The 21,943-nt window shown below is 36.5% G+C and overlaps 1 protein-coding gene across 1 annotated transcript in view; it reads left to right on the top strand.

Annotated features, from left to right (window-relative positions):
- Window positions 1-21,943, top strand: part of LOC100666244 (diacylglycerol kinase beta) — a 456,718-nt gene that overhangs the window by 206,832 nt on the left and 227,943 nt on the right. Inside the window, exon 5 of the mRNA XM_064290029.1 lies at window positions 9,540-9,680. Within this exon, the coding sequence (XP_064146099.1) occupies window positions 9,540-9,680 (141 nt within the window). The remainder of the gene's footprint in view (window positions 1-9,539; window positions 9,681-21,943) is intronic.

The following is a 21,943-nucleotide window of genomic DNA, read 5'->3' as shown; positions in this document are numbered from 1 at the left end:
GGTTAGCAGCCAAGCTCATAACCACCAGGGCACCAAACTTTCTCTAAGAGCATAGTAATTTAAAGAGAATGTAATCTATATTAATTTGTGCAGACATGCATATGATATCCTCCTGCTGAGACTCTACCATACCCAAAACTTTGAATCTATGGTAGTAAATGTCCAGCATTAGCCACAGATCAGTGAAAGAGATTTGTTGTAATTTCTTATTAGTTGTTTTATAGGGCAGAGAAAATAGGTTTTCTAGCATGCTTTAAATCAAATCACGTAGCTAATTGCCCAGTTGTACCATTTAATTATTCACTTTTTCCTTCAATAATTCATGAATCCAACCATCCATTTATTTAAATCATCATGCACCAGGATAACCTTCGGAAGACTAAGCGTCCTTTAGAACAAAGCAGAGAAACAGGCAATTAGGTGATCAATTATATTACAATAAAATAAACTTGGTGATCCGGTTATTAACTGAATGTAAAGGGAATAGAGCAAAGGAGGTATCCAAGTGAAACTGGAGGAGCAGGAGGCATCCTATTGCAGGGGGTCATCTGACTGAGATTTTAAGGATAAATTGGAGTTACCCAGGTGCATTTGGGGAAGCCTGAGGTTTGTGTAAGTACAGGTAGAACAGAGTGGGAAGGAAGTTCCAAGAAGAGAAATCAATATGTTCACTTCTTAGCAAATATGAAAATACATGTCAAAAAAGGGCAGTGCGTGATCTGTAAGACTGTCAGTATTTATTCATTCAATAATATTTATTGATTGCTTACAATGTACCAATTACCATTCAGATTGGGGAGGGATACATTAGTAAACAATATTAATTTACATCCTAGTGTGATGTGTGTGGGGGGGAGGGGCACAGAGAGATAGACAAATAAATGGATAAATAAATACATATAGTAAACAAATATCTCATATGTGGATAAGTGGTATTGCTGAAAATGAAAAGGAAAGGTGATAGAAAGCATAGATGAAGCTGGGGGTGCCTGGGAGTCCTGGGCTGCTTCTCATGATTGGTTACAACTGGGATAAGGGGCATAAGGAGATCACTCCTGCTGGTCCCAGGGCAGATGGTGTTCATGACTTTGTAAACATGACCATGGGCATGGCTTGGGGGAGAGCGTGGTTTAGGGGACTTATGGTAGAATCAGGCATAGTTCTGAGGGACTTAGGAGGGTGAAGACCTGTTGCAGTCTAGTCTTTTCCAACTCATAGCAACTCTACAGGGCAGAGTACAACTGGCCCACTGGAATTCCAAGCCTATAAATCTTTATAGACTTTATAGACTTCCACATCTTCTTCCCTGGGAGTGGCTGGGTTCAAATCAATGACCATTTGGTTAGCAGCCGAGCGTTTAACCACTACATTACCAGGGTTTCTTTCGGAGGCTGAAGAAGGTTAGAGGTCTGGGTCTACACTGTCACTACAGTTGGGCTAAAGCAGATGAATGACCGGAGGAGACCAGCTAGAGAAGAGGCAAGAGAGGTGGCCAAGGCCACAAGGTAAAGAGTTTTGTCTGTCACGCTAAGCTTTGAATTTTTTCCAGAAAAAAATTGCAGAATTTTACAAGAAAATTACAATTTAATTTTACAATTAAAATTACAAGAATTTTAAGCCGGAAAATAATCACACTGCCAGTCTTATGAAAGCTATCATGAGGGAGGATAAAATTGAAAGTATAAAGAGACCAGAAGATATTTAAGATTGAGAATAATAACAACTATCTCTGAAAAAGTTAAGGCACCTTTTCCTTGGTTCCTGAGGCTTCCATTGTCCATCCTGATGATGACTGATTGTCCAATGATTGATTGATTTGTGCTGTTCAGTTACATGTCTGCATAATATCAATAGAATTGAGCTCATTTCATGATTTCTGTGCAACCAGAGTCAGATAACAGGTACTTATTAGAAGCAGAAAAAGATAAACAGATTCTTTTTGTCCATAAGGATATTAATCAAATTAAAAGTAGAAAATTGTACATGAAAACAAGGTACTTGAACCTTTGGGAGAATGTTCTTTTGCCAAATGACTTATTGAATGTTCCTGCTGAAAGACGCACTTTATTAATTGTGCTGAGAAGAAACTATTACTCTTATCTGGATTGTCTTGGTAAAAAATTAATTATACAAGTTTAGAATGAGCAAGAGCAGGCATGCCAGCAGTGAATATGTGAGTGTGTGTATCTTAATTATTTATAAGGTCACAGAGAAGACTATATTAAAGAAAGAATAGTAATTCCATTATGTTATGTATAAAGACCAGGGTTCTTTATGGAATTTTCATTCACTTGATAATTTTGAGAAAGACTATTATAGGTTTAAATTACAGTAATACTTGCTGATTGCACATCTATTACAAAGCACGAAAACAAAAACCAAACCCACTGCCATTGAGTCAATTCCGACTCATAGCAATCCCATAGGACAGAGTAGAACTGCCCCGTAGAGTATCCAAAGAGCACCCGGCAGATTCGAACTGCCAACCTTTTGGTTAGCAGCCGTAGCACTTAACCACTACGCCTCCAGGGGTTTCCTTTTCACAGATAAGCACAAAAAAATCGTTCTTAGTCTATTTCCCTATAAGCACCTGCTGTTAAAAATTTAGTAAATATGTATATATGTATGTGTATGTTTGCATATACAAACACACACACAAACTCACTCACAAGCCTGCATTATAAAGGATGGCCCCAGGTGTGGTCAGAATGAAAGGTGAAAATTTAGAGCTCTCAGCTTTGGCTAGGATTTCTAATTTCCTTCCAAATGGTTTATGAACTAATCAATACATGTACTCTTAAGAATCTTGAAAACCACTCTTAAAAACAAAGGACCATTTTATGAGAGTCAGGAGACAGATTACTGAGATTTATTTTTCACTTCCTACCCCACAGAAACACGCTTAAGTGTAACATCCTAATTCAGGCTGTCTTTTGAGTTGTGACTCTTGTCTTTGCCTCAGTTTTCTCAAATGCAAAATGGCTATAATAAGTGTATCTGTCCTACTGGATGTTGTGAAACTTAAAAAGCTGAATAAATGTAAATTATTAAAAACGGTACTGGGTACATTGAAAGTGTTTAATAAAGTCTAGTTCTTACCATTATTCATTCAACAGATTTTTTCCAGTATATTAATTTGCATAATAGGATAAATATTAAATTCAATTTAGCCTTTTTTTTTTTTAAGATGCCGTAAATTTTGTATAGGGATTTCTTTTTATGGAATAAATCATGGCCTCTTTTTTAATAGTGTTTTTTTTTTTTTTCTTATTTAGGTATATTCAAGTGATCGAAAATCAACTTCCAATTATCTACCTGCAGACAGTCTATTGCCTGCACTGGGCAGTATAAAAGCCACTATCTCTGTGGGGCAGTTCAACTCTGTCCTATAGGGTCGCTATGAGTTGGAATCGACTTGACGGCACTGGGTCTGGGTTATCCACCTGTGGCTGTTTAAATTAATTAAGATGAAATAATACAATAATTCATTTCCTCAGTCACATTTTATGTGCTTAATAGCCATATGTGGATAATGCTACTGTATTAAACTGGTTGTTTATAGAAAATTTCCATCATCATAGAAAGTTATATGAGACAGACTTTGCCTTTCTGGCTTTTGAAAGAGCATGTTTGGCGGCCTGTCTTTAACTCTTGTCTCTGCCTGCAGACTCACTGCTGTGTGACCATGGCAGTTTATTTTATTCTCTGACTTTTTACCTTCTCATCTCTAAAATGGAATTTTGGGTCAAATAAGACCACCTGTGAAAGTATTGTTTGCACAGAGAAGGGATATTGTTACTATTGTTCTTTCCTAGAGGTTGCTCTGCTCCTAGAATATTGCCCCAAAAGACATATGCTGTAAGCCCTGCTCCTGTTAATCACTTGTTTCGGCTTTTTTTGCAATGTCCAAGCAAACGAAACCCAGAACATGTTCAGGGAGGGATTGCTTGACTACAGTTTCTTGTCAAGAATTGTATCCCACTGCCTACCCTTACTTTATAAACCAAAAAAAAAAAAAAGAGTCACAAAATATAAAATATTTTACATTCCTTCTTGTCACTCAGCCTACCTCATTTTGCTGCCAGTTTGTGTAAGCACAGAAATAAGGAATAATGACAATACTATCCAGAGACTGGCATAGTAGGAAGGTTAAGACTGAAAGTCATGTAAAGCATGATAATACTAAATAACAACTCTTTTACTCTTGATTATCTATGCTACTGTCATGACTATTAGTATATAAAAAAAAAAAATACTGGAAATATGATTATACCATGTGACAAATTGCTTCATTAGCCTGATAAATTTCTCCAAATTGAGCCAGCATAAAAAATTAAATAAATGGAAAAGCCAAATTGTTGGGATGTTTTATTGCTTTATAAATTTAGAAATATAATTTGTTATTTTGAATATTTCATTTTAATAGATAAAGGGAAGTAACTGGAGGTAATGTCACAGTTTTCATTATCTGACATGCAAATGTTTGAAAATAAAACAAACTGGAGAACAAGCACTTAATTAACATGTACTGAAAATTTTCTTGCTAATATTGAAACTCGAGATTGGATTTTAAAGCTGTTTACTAGAACAAAACTTTTGCAGTTATTGTTTCAAGAAGTGGAATGCCTAGATAGGAATACAATGAAAATCCTGTGTTTGAAGAATATGGTAATAGTGGATAATATTCAGTTTGACTAGTGCTTGTTATCTATTTTTTGTAGCTTAAACTATGAAGAATGTTCACATAGAGTGATAAATGGACACATACACACACACACACAGATATATTGAAGTGACTATAAAAACAGAAAATGCTCTTGAAGTACAAAGTAATTATTCCTATTTAAAGTAATATACCTTGTTTACAAAATTCCAATACTTATTCCTTCACTTTTTATTTTATATTGTGTTGTACACACACACACACACATATGTATGTATAGATATATGTGGGTATTTGGATATATACAAAATAATGTGTGTGTGTCTGTGTGGAAATATTTCAAGAAGGATAACTTTGGGCAAGTCAGAAAACCAGCAAATTGGGTATCACCCAATCTTGTGATCTTCAAAGATAAATATTGACTACTTCAGGTGAAAGAAACACCTTTTGTTTTGACTAGATTGATGTTCATGTCCAGTCCTAAAGAGAATTTTACTGGTGATTGGATGGGTTAAATGTGGACTTTGTTAATGGGAAGTATCATTTTGAACTTCTTCATTATATGCTAATGCTCCTAAAATATTCATTATAAGATTCCGCTTTCCATTTTATTGGTGAGTTATAGTCAAGAGAACTATAACTATGATTCATATAGTTAACGTGCTGGCTTCTAACTGAATGGTTGGAGGTTCACCCATAGGCATCTGGGAAGAAAGGCTTAATGATCTACTTCCAAAAATCAGCCATTGAAAACACTGGATTATGGTTCCTCTCTGACACACATGGAATTGCCATAAGTCTGAATCTCCTTGAGAACAATTTTATTTATTTATTTAATTGTCAAGAAACCTGGCTTGCATTTGTGCAGTCTGCCCTGTTTCTGCATAACTATTAACAGCTGCTTAAAAGGAAAAGGACTTTTCTTCAGGGCAGTGAACTGGGAGTAATAGAGGTAGTTAAGTAGGAGATAACTTAGGCAGGTTTAGAAAAAGGAAAAGAAATTTGTAAAGGATAGACCCAAACCAAACCAAGTCCACAGTCTTCAAGTCCATTCTGACTCGTAGCAAACCTACAGGACAGAGTAGAATTGCCCCATAGGGTTTCCAAGGCTGTAATCTTTACAAAAGCAGGTCGCCACATCGTTCTCCTGTGGATCGAGTGGCAGGTAGGTTCGAACTGCCAACCTTTTGGTTAGCAGCAGAGCGCTTAACCAATGTGCAACCAGTCTCCTTAAATGGTAGAGTAGGGTGTAAAAACAACCTCTATAAAAACAGATTGGGACGCTAGGATTGCTTTCAGGACACTAAATAAAGACACAAATAAACACTTTGATGACATAAAAAAGTGAGCTGGTCTCGGAGGCAGGGGAACAGAAACAATGCTGTGAGTTTTTTCGTCACTTAATTACCTCAAGATTTAGTAAAGTAAGGTTCTAAAATTTTGTGACGTTATTGTGAGAAATTCTTTGGTATTTTATCTTTTCCTCTGATCTACCGTATAAATCATTGCAAAAGTGTATATTTTACTTCTCAGGTTTGCTATAATTGGACTTGGAAAGTTAATTAGTTCTTCAATGTGTGTTCTCATATATACCCATTATTTCTTTTTTTTTTTTAATAAACTTTTGATTATTTTGAAGGTAAAACCATGACATAATTGAATGCGTGATAGTCTTTAGTTAACAACGTGTCATGAACAGAAAACAGGAAATATTTACTCATTGTGTCAAACAAAGAGTATTTTAGTACAGTAATATGTTCCTACAAAAGAGTGGGGTTAAATATAAATTATATGCGTATGCTGAATACATACATTACATACAGAAAAGACAAACAGAAAATTATGTGATCTTCACAGTTTCTAATTGTTTATGTTCTGTATTATGAAAGCTAATAATTAAATACCATGCATCTTCGTTTTGTAAGTACAAATTATCTTAAAATATTCTAAATAAATGAAGATATATAATACATTTGGCATTCTCCCAAATAAATGTCACGACATGTCATTATTTTTTTCTTTCTTTCTTTCTTGTTTATTTGTTTTTTCCTTGAGTTTTTGTATAACAGAGTTAAATCAAGTTGACTAAATCATTTCATTACCAAAGTGGGGCGGAGGGACTCAGAAGAGAGGATTAGCTCATCAGGCAAAATGAGTTAGGTCATAGTTTAACCAACCATAACTCAAGTGCTGTGTTCTCCGAGCCTGCAAGTTATGGTCATGTCAAGGGTCAGTGCCAAAATGTCTTTTGTCATGAGTTGGAACTCCTTATTCCTGCAGCTAGCTAAGCTTTAGTTGGCTAATTGGAATGATTCAGGGCATTTTTTTTTTTTAAGTTCATAATTGCCTTTAATTTTCTGACTTCTTTGGTTTATAAAAATAGCTATATTAATTTGTATTAGATATACAGTAATATTTCTGTTAAGAAGGAAAATCCATTTACAATATATGTCTCTGAAAATAACTTTATAAATAGAATCCATTTAAAGCATAGAGATATAGCTGAAATAAGTAAGGCTTTGGCAAAGAAAATGAAAGAAGGGTGTAAAGGAGTATTTTTCAATATTGGGTTGTAACCCATTTGTGGATAGAAAATTCCGTTGAGAGGGTCTTTGATGGAATTTTCAGAATGAAAGAGAATAGAGTAGACTAACATAGAAAATATATGAGAAATTATATAACCTACTGTTCTTGTTGGTTGCTGTCAAGTTGATTCTTACGGTGACTCAATGTGTGCAGAGTAGAACTTCTCCACACGGTTTTCAATTCCATGACCTACTGGAAGCAGGTTGCCAGGCCTGCCTTCCTAGGAGCCTCTTGTTAAACACTAGTAGCCAAGCACTGAACTGTTTGTGCCACCAGGGACCTCTGTAGTGATAAGTGTATGTGCATGTACTGGGTTAAGAGGGTCTTTTTTTTTTTTTTTTTTATCTGTAATTATCTCTTTATTGGCCTCAGATGGAAATAGTCTGTAAGCCACTGGTGTAAAAAGGATGGGCTTGTCTTGTTGGCTATAAAACTCTAGGAAATTAATCTCTATAAGCCTGTTTCTCATCTGGAAAACAGGAATGATAAAATCTACCTCACAGGGCTAATATGAGAATTAGGTTAGATAGCATGTGTTAAAGCCCCTAGCATGATTCATGACACATAAACCAAAAAAAACAAAAAAAAACAAACTCATTTCTATGAAGTCAATTCCAGCTCATAGGAACTGTTAGACAATAAATGATACTTTTTTATTAGCGGTAACATTGCCAATAATAACACTAATTTATGAAATTTCATGATGAATTAAAATATATGCCTGAGAATAAAAATTATACATCAAAGGAAATACATAAAGGTTTGAGATCGAGGTCTGGTAGAACTGTAGAAGTGAATGAAAGGGTATTAAAGTCACATTTGGCTGGGATTATTCTCTCCATTTCATCAGCTCCTGGTTGATATAGGAATCCATTAGCCATTCAGCTATTTAGCCATCTCATCCAAACACCTCTTTTGTTGCCAAGTATGCCTTGAAGGTTAACTAGGGTTTACCTTTAGGCCTTGTCATGTACACACAATCTGGTTTCAGAAGCTTCTCTGTAAGATGGAACCAATAACTTATGGTGAACAAGCTTCAGTTGAATTATCACCCGCCAGGCAATTAGCAATAATCAACAGTAGTAAATGACTAGCATTCAAGTCCTGCACCCCTGTCTTGGAACGGGCACAGTTAATGGGCTTCAGAAAAAAAGTGAGGGCCTTATTAAAACCAAGTCTTGGTCCTTTGTTCTTACCTCTCTAATTAAAAGTCTGCCATCTTTCTCCAGGTTTTTGTTTATGTTTTCTTCTCCCTTGCTCCTGGGCAAATTCTTTGATGGCAGAAAAAATATTTTATTCATAACACTGACAAATACTGGGCAGAAATATATGTTTTTGTGAATGAATGGGCCCTGATGATCAGTATATAAATCATATTGCAGTATACTTACATTTCTTGTATAGTTTGCCCTGAAAGACTAAATTTCAGATTCTTCTGACTTGTGAAAGGTGGAATATGAAAGTGCTTCCTTGTATGTTCAATTATGTCTACCCACTCACCCTGGCCCATAAGACTTTGATCCTAATGCTTTCAGTGGGCAGGTAGGGCAGTCCCAAAGAGCTCTCCGTTATCTACAACAGTCGTAGAGTATGCCTGACTCTGCTATACTGGAGTTCCAGATACTTTGATTATTCAATACCCAGGAAACATGCTGTTGTGGTTAGCTGTGGAGTGCCTAGGTGGCACAAACAGATTAAGTACTCAACTACTACCCAAAAGGTTGGGGGTTTGAACCCACCCAGAGCGGGGTTACAGCCCTGGAAACCCTTTGGGGTGCAGTTGTGCTCTGCATACCATGAGTTGGAATCACCTCAGTGACAAAGAGTTTGGTTTAATTTTAGTTTTTAGCTGTAATCCAGTCGGCCCAGGACTCATGGGGATGCGATGCACAACAGAACAAAACGTCCTGCATCCTCCCCATGATCAGCTGGGAATCGGACTGTTGTAATCCATAGGGTTTACATTGGCTGATTTTCGCAAGCAGACCATTAGGTCTTTTTTCTTAGTCTGCCTTAGCCTGGAAACTCCACTAACCTGTTCAGCATCATAGCAACACACATTTCTCCACTGACAGAAGGATGGTGGTGGCTGTGCTTGAGATGCCTTGGCCAGAAGCTGAACCCGAGTGTCCGGAATGGAGGGAGAAAATTCTACCACTGAACCACCACGGCCCCATGAAAAATATGTAGCTCTATGCACAGTCTATGCATTATCTCATAGTTTCTTGTTGGTTTTATGTTTGCGTGCATTGTGAATATTTAAAAACTATAATCCAAATTGCTTTTCTAGGTTTGAGAATGAGTAAAGGTGCCATCACTCCTCCCCGCACTTCTCCTGCAAATACGAGTTCCCCAGAAGTAATCCACTTGAAGGATATTGTCTGCTACCTATCTCTCCTTGAAAGAGGAAGGCCTGAGGATAAACTTGAGTGTATGTGTTTTTTTAAATTTAATTTACTTACTGTGGATGGGGGCAGAAGTAGGGGCTGAATATTGATGAGCTTAAAATTGTGTCTACTACTGTTATCTAAAGTTTTGTTAAGTGATCCTGCTTAAATTTTTCTTCTATCAAGAATCAGACTATTAAAAGATATTATATTTCATTTTGAAAAAGCATGTATTTCTCGTGTGTGAAGAGGCCTTCCCCTTAATCTCAGCAATAGGCTTCACTCAGAGATAGACTATACACACAGAAACTTGAGTCTTTCTCCATTAGAAATTTGCCTTCAAACCTTTAGCACTAACACGTTTTTTCTTTGCCAGGGACTAATGACTTCTGAAATGCCAAATGTGAGAGCTTCATTTATAGGACTTTACTCTGCATTTTATAAATGTTTAAACAATATATTTATTCATTTCTTCTACAGTGTGGCAGGTATTTCAGATAAGAATTTCTATATAGTGGAAAGTAAAGAATGAGTCTCTTTAATAAAATGTAGTGACTGAGCTCTCTCTTGTGGCAAACTGAACTCATTGCAATGAAAGGAAGTACTTTTCAAACATTTACCCTAAACCTGATGATTTGACGGGTTTATCCTATCTTCGAAGCCCTTTCTAAACATAGAGCTGGGAATTTATTCAATAATCTGATTAACTTGATTTTATTGGATATCATTAAATTTAATTAATTCTTGCTGTTAAAATGGTAATGAAATAATGAATCATAATTTGGTATTCTAAAGCAAATGTTAGACTTTGTGATGTGTCAGAATTAGGATTAGTAATATAAATCATATTGTAACAGACTCACTAGCATGTTTAGTTAAATTTAATACTAACTTGTTGGCACTATTTCTACTAATAAATAATTTGCCACAATTTAAATACAATTACATATTTAATAGTCACATCTGCTTATATTATGACTAAACCATATTAACATCATTCTTTAAATATTATTTATTATTATTCATAAATGTTGAATATTTGCATTTCAAGATGTATTCTGAAGTCCTAAGAACCTAAAGAAATAGCTCTCATTCCAAAATAAATATTAACATTCAGTGGATATCTATTGAAGTGACAGCCAGAAAGTTAGTTTGCTCAGGTGTTATTGGGATCCTGTTTAAAATGATTTTGTAACACCAAAATGGTCTTTGATGTTTCCATTTAATTATTTTTAGGTCAAATGGAAGTATATTGTTTTAAAGGTGGAATTCCTAAGAAGCATGCTTTTGAGTTTTCAGTTTGTATCCGTGAATTAGGATAGTCTTTGTCCACAGTTTCAGGCACATTGTGAGCCCACATATCATTCAATAACATTTGAGAAATCAAGTCAAAACTGACCTGCCAGTCACCTTTCTCCAGTGATATCAGTCTCTTCCCTGTGGTCCTTCTTTGAGTTTTCCAGCTCTTTGCAAACTTATACCAGATTCAGTTGTGTTTTCCTTTTTCTTTTTCATTTCTTCACAATCTTCCTACAGACAGACTTGTTAAAGCCTGGCATTACTGTGATTTTCACCATATTCTTTAATGTAGCTGAGTTTCAATCTACCAAATTTTAAGTTACTGAGTAATATCTGTATTCCAGCTATGCTCTTGTGCTCTCCGCTACGGTCTTCCAATTTAGTGTCCTGAACCTTGGCTGCCCAGCAAAATCATCTGGAGAGTTTTTGAAAATGCTAATACTGCTGGCCCTTTCCCACATTAATTACATCAGAATCAATCTCCCTCATCCGCTTTCTTATCAATTTTTCTGTACATGTTTACCCTTCTACAATTGCACGTTTACGAATTACTAACGTTCATATGTTCTTTTACAGTTACAGATCTTTTACTTCTCATTAAAACTTAAAGAACATTTGTTGCTGTTGTTGTGTGCTGTGGAGTCGATTCCAGCTCATTGTGACCCTATAAGACAGGGTAGAACTCCTTCAGAGGGTTTCCTAGGCTGTAATCCTTTTTTTTTTTTTTTTAATTTTTATCGTGCTTTAAGGGAACATTTACAAATCAAGCCAGTCTCTCATACAAAAATTTATATACACCTTGCTCTCCCCCAATGAGACAGCACACTCCTTCTTTCCACCCTCTATTTCCGTGTCCATTCAGCCAACTTCTGTCCCCCTCTGCTTTCTCATCTCCCCTCCAGACAAGAGGTGCCCACATAGTCTCATGTGCCTACTTGATCCAAGAAACTCACTCCTCACCAGTATCATTTTCTATTCTATAGTCCAATACCTGCTGAAAGGTTGGCTTTGGGAATGGTTCCTGTCTTGGGCTAAGAGAAGATCTGGAGACCATGACTTCCGGGGTCCTTCAAGTCTCAATCAGACCATTAAGTCTGGTCTTTTTACGAGAATTTGAAGTCTGTAACCCACTGCTCTTCTGCTCCCACAGGGGTTCTCTGTTGTATTCCCTGTCGGGGCAGTCATTGGTTGTAGCCAAGCACCATCTAGTTCTTCTGATCTCAGGCTGTTGTAGTCTCTGATTTATGTGGCCCATCCTGTCTCTTGGGCTCATAATTACTCTTTGGTGTTCTTCATTCTCCTTTGCTCCAGGTGGGTTGAGACCAATTGCTGCGTCTTAGATGGTTGCTTGCTAGTGTTTAAGACCCCAGATGCCACTCTCCAAAGTGGGATACAGAATGTTTTCTTAACAGATTTTACTATATAGGCTGTACTCTTTATGTGAGCAGATCGTCAGGTCTTTTATCCTGCAGATCTGCTGGTGGATTCAAACCACCAACCTTTAGATTAGCAGCTGAACACGTAATCATTACGCCACCAGGACTCCTTAAAGAACATGTAATGGTGGTTGATTTTTATATACATTTACTTCCAAAAGGCTATGATTTATTAAACATGATATAAACCAGAAGAAAAAAGCATTTAAAATTAACACAGAAATCGATGTAATCAAACACTTAATATCCTAGTCAGTTTTTGCAGGCGAATGCTAAATTTGGATCTTAATTTCCAGGGAGTGAGGCAGAAAGGAGGAACCCTGGTGATGCAGTGGTTAAGCACTTAGCTGCTAACTAAAAGGTCAGTGGTTGGAACCCACCAGCCTCTCCTGGGAGAAAGATGTGGCAGTCTTCTCCTGTAAAGATTGACAACTTTTGAAACCTTATAGGGCAGTTCTACTGTGTTCCATAGGGTCGCTACAAGTCAGAATCAACTCGACCACAAAGGGTTTTGTTTGAAAGCAGAAAGGGATAGCCACATTGGCTTAGGCCAGGGGTTTTCAAACTTCAGCTTGCATCAGGATCACCTCCAGGGCTTATGAATGCACAGATAGATCAGCCTAACCTCCAGTGTTTCTGATTCAGCAAATCTGGGAATCTGCGTTTGTCTGAGAATTTGTATTTCTAACAAATTCCAAGTGATGCAGGTGGTTCTGGTCAGGGACCACATTTGAGGAGCACTAGTTTATGCAGTTCGTTTATTCCAATGAGAATACTCACACAAAAACAATTTTTCTGAAATGACTAGTGTTTTTTGTTTTATTTTTAAGAATTGATGGATGGTGGCAGTAGTTTGCAGGTACTTACACCAGGAGAATTAGGTAAAATGATCATGCTATTGTAAATGTTTATAAAAGGTACAATTTTCACCCAAAATAATGTTTTACAAATCTCTTTAGTGATTCTCCCACTTTCCATCTTCCATCCTGTCTTTTCTACCAGGTCTTTCCACAATGTTTGGCATAAACCTTATTCTATTGAAAAGAAATGAAAAAAATCTCTCAAAGTGTCCACCAAATATAAGCTATTTCTTCAATGTCCTTTTCTTAACACAAACCTAATTGCTCTCTGAGTACCTTGACATCCCTGAGACCCTGTCAGGTAGAAAGTGTTTATTCTGCTGCTCCCGTATATCCTTGGAAAGTGTGTATGCTTGTGTGCCTGTGTGTGTGTGTTATGGGTGTAGGCAGATTCCATTTTTCTCTCTCCTTGTTATAATCAGTTACCAACCATCCTGGTACTTGGACATGGTGGTTGTTGTTGTTAGCTGCCGTTGCATCAGTTTTGAACTTGTGTACAACATAGCAACCCAATGTAGAACAGAACAAAACACTGCTCAGTCCTGCACCACACTCACAATCATTGTTATGCTTGAGCCCACTGTTGCAGCCACTGTGTTAATCCATCTCGTCGAGGGACACAGTACCAGGACTGATTAGCAGTCTTCACCTTGAGCTTCTTCAGAACAATTGCAGTATGTTTTGGAAAGCCATTCCACAAACTTCTCTTTCAGTCTCTTTGTATTGCTCAAATTCTGTGACCTCACCAGCTTCTGTTGCAGTATCCCAAATCTTGTAATTTTTTGGAACTGGTCTTACACTAAAACTTTAAACTCTAGCATTTTACTTTGACCACACCATGAGTTCACTTGAAGTCTCACTCTCGTACTTTTAATGTAAATATAGCATAGCACAGTACTTAGCAACCTGAAGTCTAGATTTACACTAATTGAATGCAAACCCTAACTTTTGATTTACACGAATTGAATGCCAAAGAAGCTTTAGCACTTACAACCTGAGTGACCTTGCATACATTTTAAAAACCTCTTCAGGCCTTTGTTTCCTCAACTGTAAAGCTGGGATAATAATAGGGTTTATCTTGGAGGGTTGCTGTGAGGATTAAATGAACTAATAAATTTGCTTGAATAAATTTGTTCACATTTATTAGTTCACATAAATGTTTGTTAAATGGAATAAAAGTATTTTAAGAATTTTTGTCCCTTGACTACTTTACTTCCGCCCAGATTTACCTGATGCTTTTTGGCCTCCCACCTCTTCAAATCTAGACCAACCCCATAATTCATGAAGTAAATCATTCTTTCATACTTAGTTTCATATCTTTTGTTCTAATATCATTCTTTTTTGCCCTAATTTAAAACAAAACAAAAAAACCCAAGAAAACAAAACAAAAAACCAAATCTGGATAATTGAGGCATCTAATTTATTTGTCCCTAAACTGAGGTCACAAAGATTTAGTGAAATAAAAATATAATTCTATGGATTACAGCATTACACAAGGCTTTGGCTGACCTTCAGTGCCTTCCATGTTTCTCTGGCCATCAACTTCTGTCTGCTGATCAGGAATTAATCCAGATGTTTTGCTCCTTCAAACATCTATCTATTTAATCATCATTTCATTCACTAGATGTGAATTCTTATAACTTCCTCTCATGTAATCTAAAACCACATCGAGTTCTAAACAAAAAACAAAAAACCCACAAAATTAAACCCGTTGCCACTGAGTCGATTCCAGGTCATAGCAACCCTATCACAAGGAGTAGTACTGCCCCATAGAATTTCCAAGGAGCAGCTGGTGGATTCAAACTGTTGACCTTTTGGTTAGCAGCCGGACTCTTAACCACTACACCACCAAGTCTCCCTCATCAACTTCTATACCAATTATTTTTCTTTTTCTTCTGACTTAGAGGAAAAGTGGGCCTTTAATAGTTTCCTATTGAATAATACTAAGAAGAAAGGTCTGGATATCTGCTTCCAAAAGTGAAGACCCTATGGATCACACTGGGCATTCTATTGTACATGGGATCGCCATGAGTCAAGAGCAACTAACACCACCACCAATATTGAATAATACATAAAAGTTAAACCCCTTAGTTTATCATCCATAAACTGAAATGGTTTCACAATTTGACCCCAACCTTCTTCCTAGTCTTGCATTTGGCTTTGACCTTCACACATGTACACAAATTGTCCTAGTCACATGGGGCTGTTATTCAACCAGACAAACCCTAAATTTTTCCATTTCCATGACTTTGTTTATAATGTACATTTGCTGAGGGTATTCTTTCCCTATTATATATCTGGTCCAGTCCAATCTACTCCTGAGGGCTAGCACACATCTTGAGGCCTCTTCCCATCTCTTAATCAGTATTATTTTGTGTGCCTCTCTCTTACTCTAGCATTCACTAGTAAGTGCCCATCTCAACACCTACTACACATGTGAGTTTGTGTGTGTGCTTCAATAAATGAATTGAACCTTATGAAGTCAGTGGTTGCTTGAGATGAGAAAAATAATGTATTTAAGCCTGAAATAATACCGATTCATATGTACTTTGACTTGAAGATGCATGGTATGCACATTTGAGTTAATGTTTACCAAATCATTTATGACTTAACTATAATAAATTTAAAACTAGCATACATTTACTGAAAATTTATTGCTGAATGGAAACCAATAGGACAATATCCAGGAAGTAGGCAATTGACATGCAGATAACAAAGATGTATCTTTATGTTAAAGTACTGCTATTTATAACATTAACCACTGAAAATTAATATTGAAAGAGACTCTAATGATTATCTAGTCAACCTTCCTGTATTTTATCAAGGAGAAAACTAAAACTCAGAGATACTTCTTAAGGATCAAAGCAAACAAACAAACAAAAGTTGTCCTCCAGTGGATTCATGGGTACCCCCTGTGTGTCAGAGTAGAATTGTGCTCCATAGGGTTTTTAATGATTGATTTTTCCCAAGTAGATCACCAAGCCTTCTTGCCTAAGTGCCTCTGGCTGGAATTGAGCCTCCAATCATTCCATTTGGAGCCAAGCACATAAATCATTTGCACTACCCAGAGACTCCCCTTAGTGATTATACAACCAGTTTATTTAGCTGAGACTAAAAGCCATGATTTCTGACCCACAGTACAGTGCTTTTTTTATTTCAGAAAGTTGCCTTTTGTTGTGTTCAAAACTGCTAATCTTGTGGAAGAAGGAAAAATTATTACTCCAGAGAATATTAAAAGATTCTGAGCAACCATTTCCATTCTCTTAGTATGTCCTGTACTCTTCTGGTGACTTCAGAGCGTTAGATTCTTGCTTGATGTTAGCTTTCTCAGCCCTGCCCAGTAATCATTTTTAACGACAGCGCTGTTTTCTGGAAGAAACACTTAAGTGGGCAATGTCTTCAATCCTTGCTTGTTACTCCACCCCATCCGTCTACTCCAAACCAGGTTCCAGTTTTTCAGCAGTTCTCACTCAGAACTAAGATCTTGCGCTAATCGATGGTGCAGCTTTCGGCCCTTAGTTCTCTCTCTCTTTCTTGCTTTGCTGCACTTTGCGACATTTTACAACATTCCCATAACTGATCAAGGAGCCCAGACCATTCAGATTATCAGGGTGCGGGAAAGAGTTTTACTGCCCGGAAGTGTCCATCATAGCGCTAGTCACAATGGCCAAAATGTGAAAACAACCGAAATGTCCACCAGTAGATGAACGGATTAAACAAAATGTGGTATATGCGTACATATGCTCAACCATAAAGAGAAATGAAGTCCGGATACATGCTACAACATGGACGAACCTTGAAAACATGTTCAGTGAAGTAAGTCAGTCACAAAAGCACAAATATTGTATGATCTCATGTATATGAAATACCTGGACTAGGCAAATGTATAGTGATCAAAGTTAAATTGTGGTTACCAGGAGTGGGAAGCAGGGGATAGAGAGAAGCCTTGTTTAGGAAACACTGAGTTTCTGTTCATGGTGCTGGAAAATTTGGCAACAGATATTGGTGATGGTTACACAGTAATGAGCGATGTCATTGGTGTGATTGAATCGTACATGTGAAAGATGTTACATTGGCAAATGTAGTATGCTCTATAATTTATAGTTTAATTTTAATTTTTACAATTAAAAAAAAAGATTCTGAGCAGCAATTTTTTTGCCTCTGCCCTTATGTTTATTAAGTAGATCTTGAAATAAAGTAAAATATTGTAAATTGAAGAAATCCCTGCTAAAAGCCTTTTAAAATATACGCTTTCTAATGTTTAATTAAAAAAAATTCTGTATTGATAATTCCATGTCAATAACATATTATGGAAGGTATGAGAAAAACAAAACAAAAACAAACAACAAAAAAACCCAGAGTATTTGGCGCTTTTTTGAAGGTAAAGTAAGCTTTTCAATGAGAACATATATAGGTAGATATTTAAAAATCTTTTGGAAGTTTTAAAAAAAGTTATAGATAAAAGAATTACTCTTATATTGCATAATATGCCTTTTCTCTGATCTTTCCACTAAATGCATGTGTGGGCACATAATTGTTTCTATGTAAAGTGAAATTACATGAGCATAAAGATAGAAAAAATCTGGGTGAAATGAGTTTAAAACTTTATAACAAGTACCCAGCCTTGGAAGATATCATGCTGAAAGAGTGATTTTAATATGGGTCTTTTATTATTTTTATACCTAAAAATCTTTAACTTTATCTTGGTTTTAAAAATAACTATTTCTTCAGATTTACTAGACCTTGGAGTCTGCCTTTACCTTAAATTTATTCTGAAGAATTCTGAGAGGAAAGAGTTTCATTATAATCTTTTAAAATTAAATATTAATTTTTATCAATATTACCCATATGTACTTTTTAAAAGTAAAAGGTTCTGTAGGCTTCCTAAGCCAAACAATTTTTATTTCCATGGAGTTACTAATAGCTTTTTTTTTTTTTCCTGCTTTGCTTAGTTTTCATTGTTCCTATCACTAATCTAACCCTCAAATTTGCACCATTAATGTAAATCCCAAGGAACCCTGGTGATGCAATTGGTTAAGAGCCTGGCTCCTAACTGAAAGGTTGGTGGTTCAATCCCACCAGGTACTCTGTGGGAGAAAAGACCTGGTGATCTGCTCCCATGAAGATTATAGCCTAGGGAACCCTGTGGGGCAGTTCTACTCTGTCATACAGGGTTACTATGAGTTGGAATTGACTTGATTGCAAGGGGTCTGTTTTTTTGATTCTGTGAGAAATAAGAGAGAAATTTGGAGACCATATTTACCTGCAAATGTCTTTATTCTACTCTTGATCAGTAGTTTGGCTTGCTATAAAATTCTAATCATATGCTCTCAGAATTTTGAAGGCATAATCTTCTAGCTTCTAATATGGCAGATGTGATGACATTCTGATTGTCTATCCTTTGTATATACCCTGGAGCCCTGGTGGCACAGTGGTTAAGAATTTGGCTGCTAACCAAAAGGTTGGCTGTTCAAATCCACCAGTTGTTCCTTGGAAACCCTATGGGGCAGTTCTACTCTGTCGTATGTATAGGGTCACTATCAGTCAAAATCGACTTAAAGGCAATTTTTTTTTTTTTTCCTTCTTTGCCAGCTCTTAGTATATTTGTTCCTCAGTGTTTGGAATTTTACAATGATGTGCAACTTTTTGTCCATAATTCTGGTTCTTGGAAAATTAACCCCCCCTCCACCCTTTGTTTTCCTATCTTTCTGGAACCACTATTATCTAGATGTTGAATGTCCTGAATTAAAGTTTGAATTATCATTTTTTCTTTTTTTCCTCTTTTATATCTTTTTTTCTCATTCCACATCTAGAATGTCTTTCAAATTGTAATGACCTTTTTTTTTTACTTTTTCTATATGTTTAATTTCAGAGAATGTTTTTTGTTCTCTGCATGATCCTTAAATGCTCCTATTATTATTTAATGGATTAAATATTTCCTGGTATTTATAAGTAGCCCCTCCTCCGCTTTGTTCATTTGTTCCAAATTACTTTCTTTGAGAGGACTGCCTTCAATGTCCTCGATAGGGGAGTAGTGGTGGTGTCATGGATTGATTGGTGAGCTTAAAATCAGTCTCCTTGATATGAGGAAGAGTACTCATCTATCTGTCATATCTATCTATCTGTCTGTCTATCTATCTATATATCATAGTTACCTACCCCATTTCTATCAAGTCGATTCTGACTCTTAGTGATCTTATAGGACAGAGTAGAACTGCCCCGTAGGGTTTGCAAGGCTATAATCTTTACGGAAGCAGACTGCCATATCTTTCTCCCCCAGAGCAACTAGTGGGTTAGACCCATTGAACTTTCAAATAGCAGCTGCTGAGCACTTACCACTGTGCCACCAGGGGTCATTATAGTTACTTGGTGCTGCTGTAACAGAAACAACAAAAACAAAAATATCACAGATAAGTGGCCTTAAAGGACAGAAATTTATCTTCTCACAGTTCTGGAGGCTAAAAGTCTGTATATCCCCAGTTGTATGGCATGAAGTGTAGTATTTGAGAATCTAAGTTTTCTTCCAATGAAGATCAATTAATTTTCCAACTACCACCCTTTCTCTGCCAAACTGTGCCTCCTCTCTACTACCATAATAAATTCACATTTCTCAAGTGTCTAAGTCTGTTGGCATTTTACATTTGTTTTCCAACTTCCTAAATTGCTATTTTTTTTGTGTGTGCTAGTTGTTTTATGCCTATTTTATCCTTTGCTTTTACTGTAGTAGAACTTCAATAGAGAGCCAAGATAAATACGTGTGCTCAATCTTTCAGCTTTTGCATGACCCCACAACAATTTTAAATTAGGAATGCAGACTTTGCTTTGAAAATTAAAATCTTAGAATTTCCCTCTCTCACCATGATCTAGATATAGGAAAGCTATTCTCCTTGACCTTGACTTGGTGAGATTATGTTCATATTATAGTCCAATCTGTGGAAAATTGGCATTTTAAGTATTTTAATGCATGGTCATGATCTATACTTCCTTTCGTGAAGGTTTTCTATAATTTCAGTGATGTTTCCTTCTTTTCACACGGAGGTGTTACACATCTTTTGATACCTTTAATCGTATGTATTTATGCTTTTGGATTCTATTGTAAATGGCGACTGAGATGGCTGCTGCTGTCCTTTTCTATCACTAAAATGGATTCTGTCCAGCCCCCTTTTTTTGGAGGGGGGGCACTAGCATCTGATGAATAATCAGAGGGCTGCAGTGAAGAATGGTGGAGCCTGGGTCATGTGCTCAGTCTAGATTGAAGTGAAGTTAGTAAGGAAAATATATCTGGCATTTTCATTTTCTCTTGTACTTCATATAGTGGTGGCTTTTTGAACACAGGAAGAAGTTTCAGATGCTGCCAAATGAGTGACAGATATCCACACAGCGTACTGTGTGTGTGTGTCTTTGTGCTCCTGTTACCCACAAGGCCTGCCATAGGCATAGGATTTCACAGATCACAACTATGTGAAATAATTTAGCAGTCATTTACTCCAGTGAGAATTAGCAGTCATAGCATCCCTCATTCTAAAACAGGTTACTGGAAGTCCTCCCTTGTTCTTGGTAGTTAACCCCTTCTCTAAGTGGCCTATGTTTTATTGCCACTTGCAAAGATATTTTTATTGTTTGCTGCTGCTTTAGAAAATTTTGGAATGCTTAGTATACACATTGTGGTAGGTTTCTGCCTGTATTTTGTTCTCATTTATTGAAGACATGAGAGAGAAAAATCATAGTGATTTGAAATAAAAATACTTAAATTTTACCTGGCCTAACATTATTTACCTTAAATCAATTCTTGGAAACATATTTTACCCTCACATTTTAACATCTTTAAAATATGTTTCCATCTTAAAAATAAAATAGCATAGTTGAATTGACATTTTTTTTCCTTTTAATAATATACAGACTCATTTTGCATCTTATAAATAATATAAAAATTGGTGAAATCTAATTTTTAACATAGAGTAGTAACTAGAGATATATGATCAAGGTCATTGCATAGTTATGTCTCCTAATTATCAATGTCTTTGTTAGTACTATAAACTTAGGACATCATGATTCTCCAGGATATTATACAAACCCAACACAAACTCTCACTTCCACTCCTCTATTTTTACAGCTGTGTCATTCTTCTCTGTTTATCTCAAAATGGCACCTGCAGCCTCTTCCAGAGTCTCCTGGTGGTGTGTGAATTATACAAGGGAATCCTCAGGCCAGCCGTAAACCTCTGTCATCCTTCCTTCCTGGGCTCACTACCACAGAGCCAGCACTTTCCTTTTCCTTATTTTACCAGTTCAAAGATTAATTACCCTGTGAAGCTCCTTCTGAGAGTCAAACAAATACACCGTTGTAACCACGATAATAATGCATTTTATGTCTTGGTATTCTCCATCAGAAAGAATCCTCTATTTTGCACTTCCCTTTCCTCTCCCATGCTGCTTGGGGATCAATCATAACATGGCTTGTATTTATATACTGATTTACAGATTTGATACACTGCTTGTGTAGCTCCTGAATTAACTTTCACAACACGTGTGTGTCTTACGGCAGGAGCAATTTTTCTTACATTACAGATACAGAAAGAGTGCTTATATAGCGGATGGCAGATTTCAGATTATAATTTATTTCTATAGCTCTGAATCAATTACTTTCTTCTTACCCGTTTTGCCCTTTAATATCCTGACTTCGATTGTCTAGACTACTTAGGTTATTTTTAAT

Source organism: Loxodonta africana, chromosome 8, assembly GCF_030014295.1.
Source record: "Loxodonta africana isolate mLoxAfr1 chromosome 8, mLoxAfr1.hap2, whole genome shotgun sequence".
NCBI lineage: Eukaryota > Metazoa > Chordata > Mammalia > Proboscidea > Elephantidae > Loxodonta > Loxodonta africana.
The sequence above is the reverse complement of the archived record's forward strand: the minus strand, read 5'-3'. Positions and strand labels throughout refer to the sequence as shown.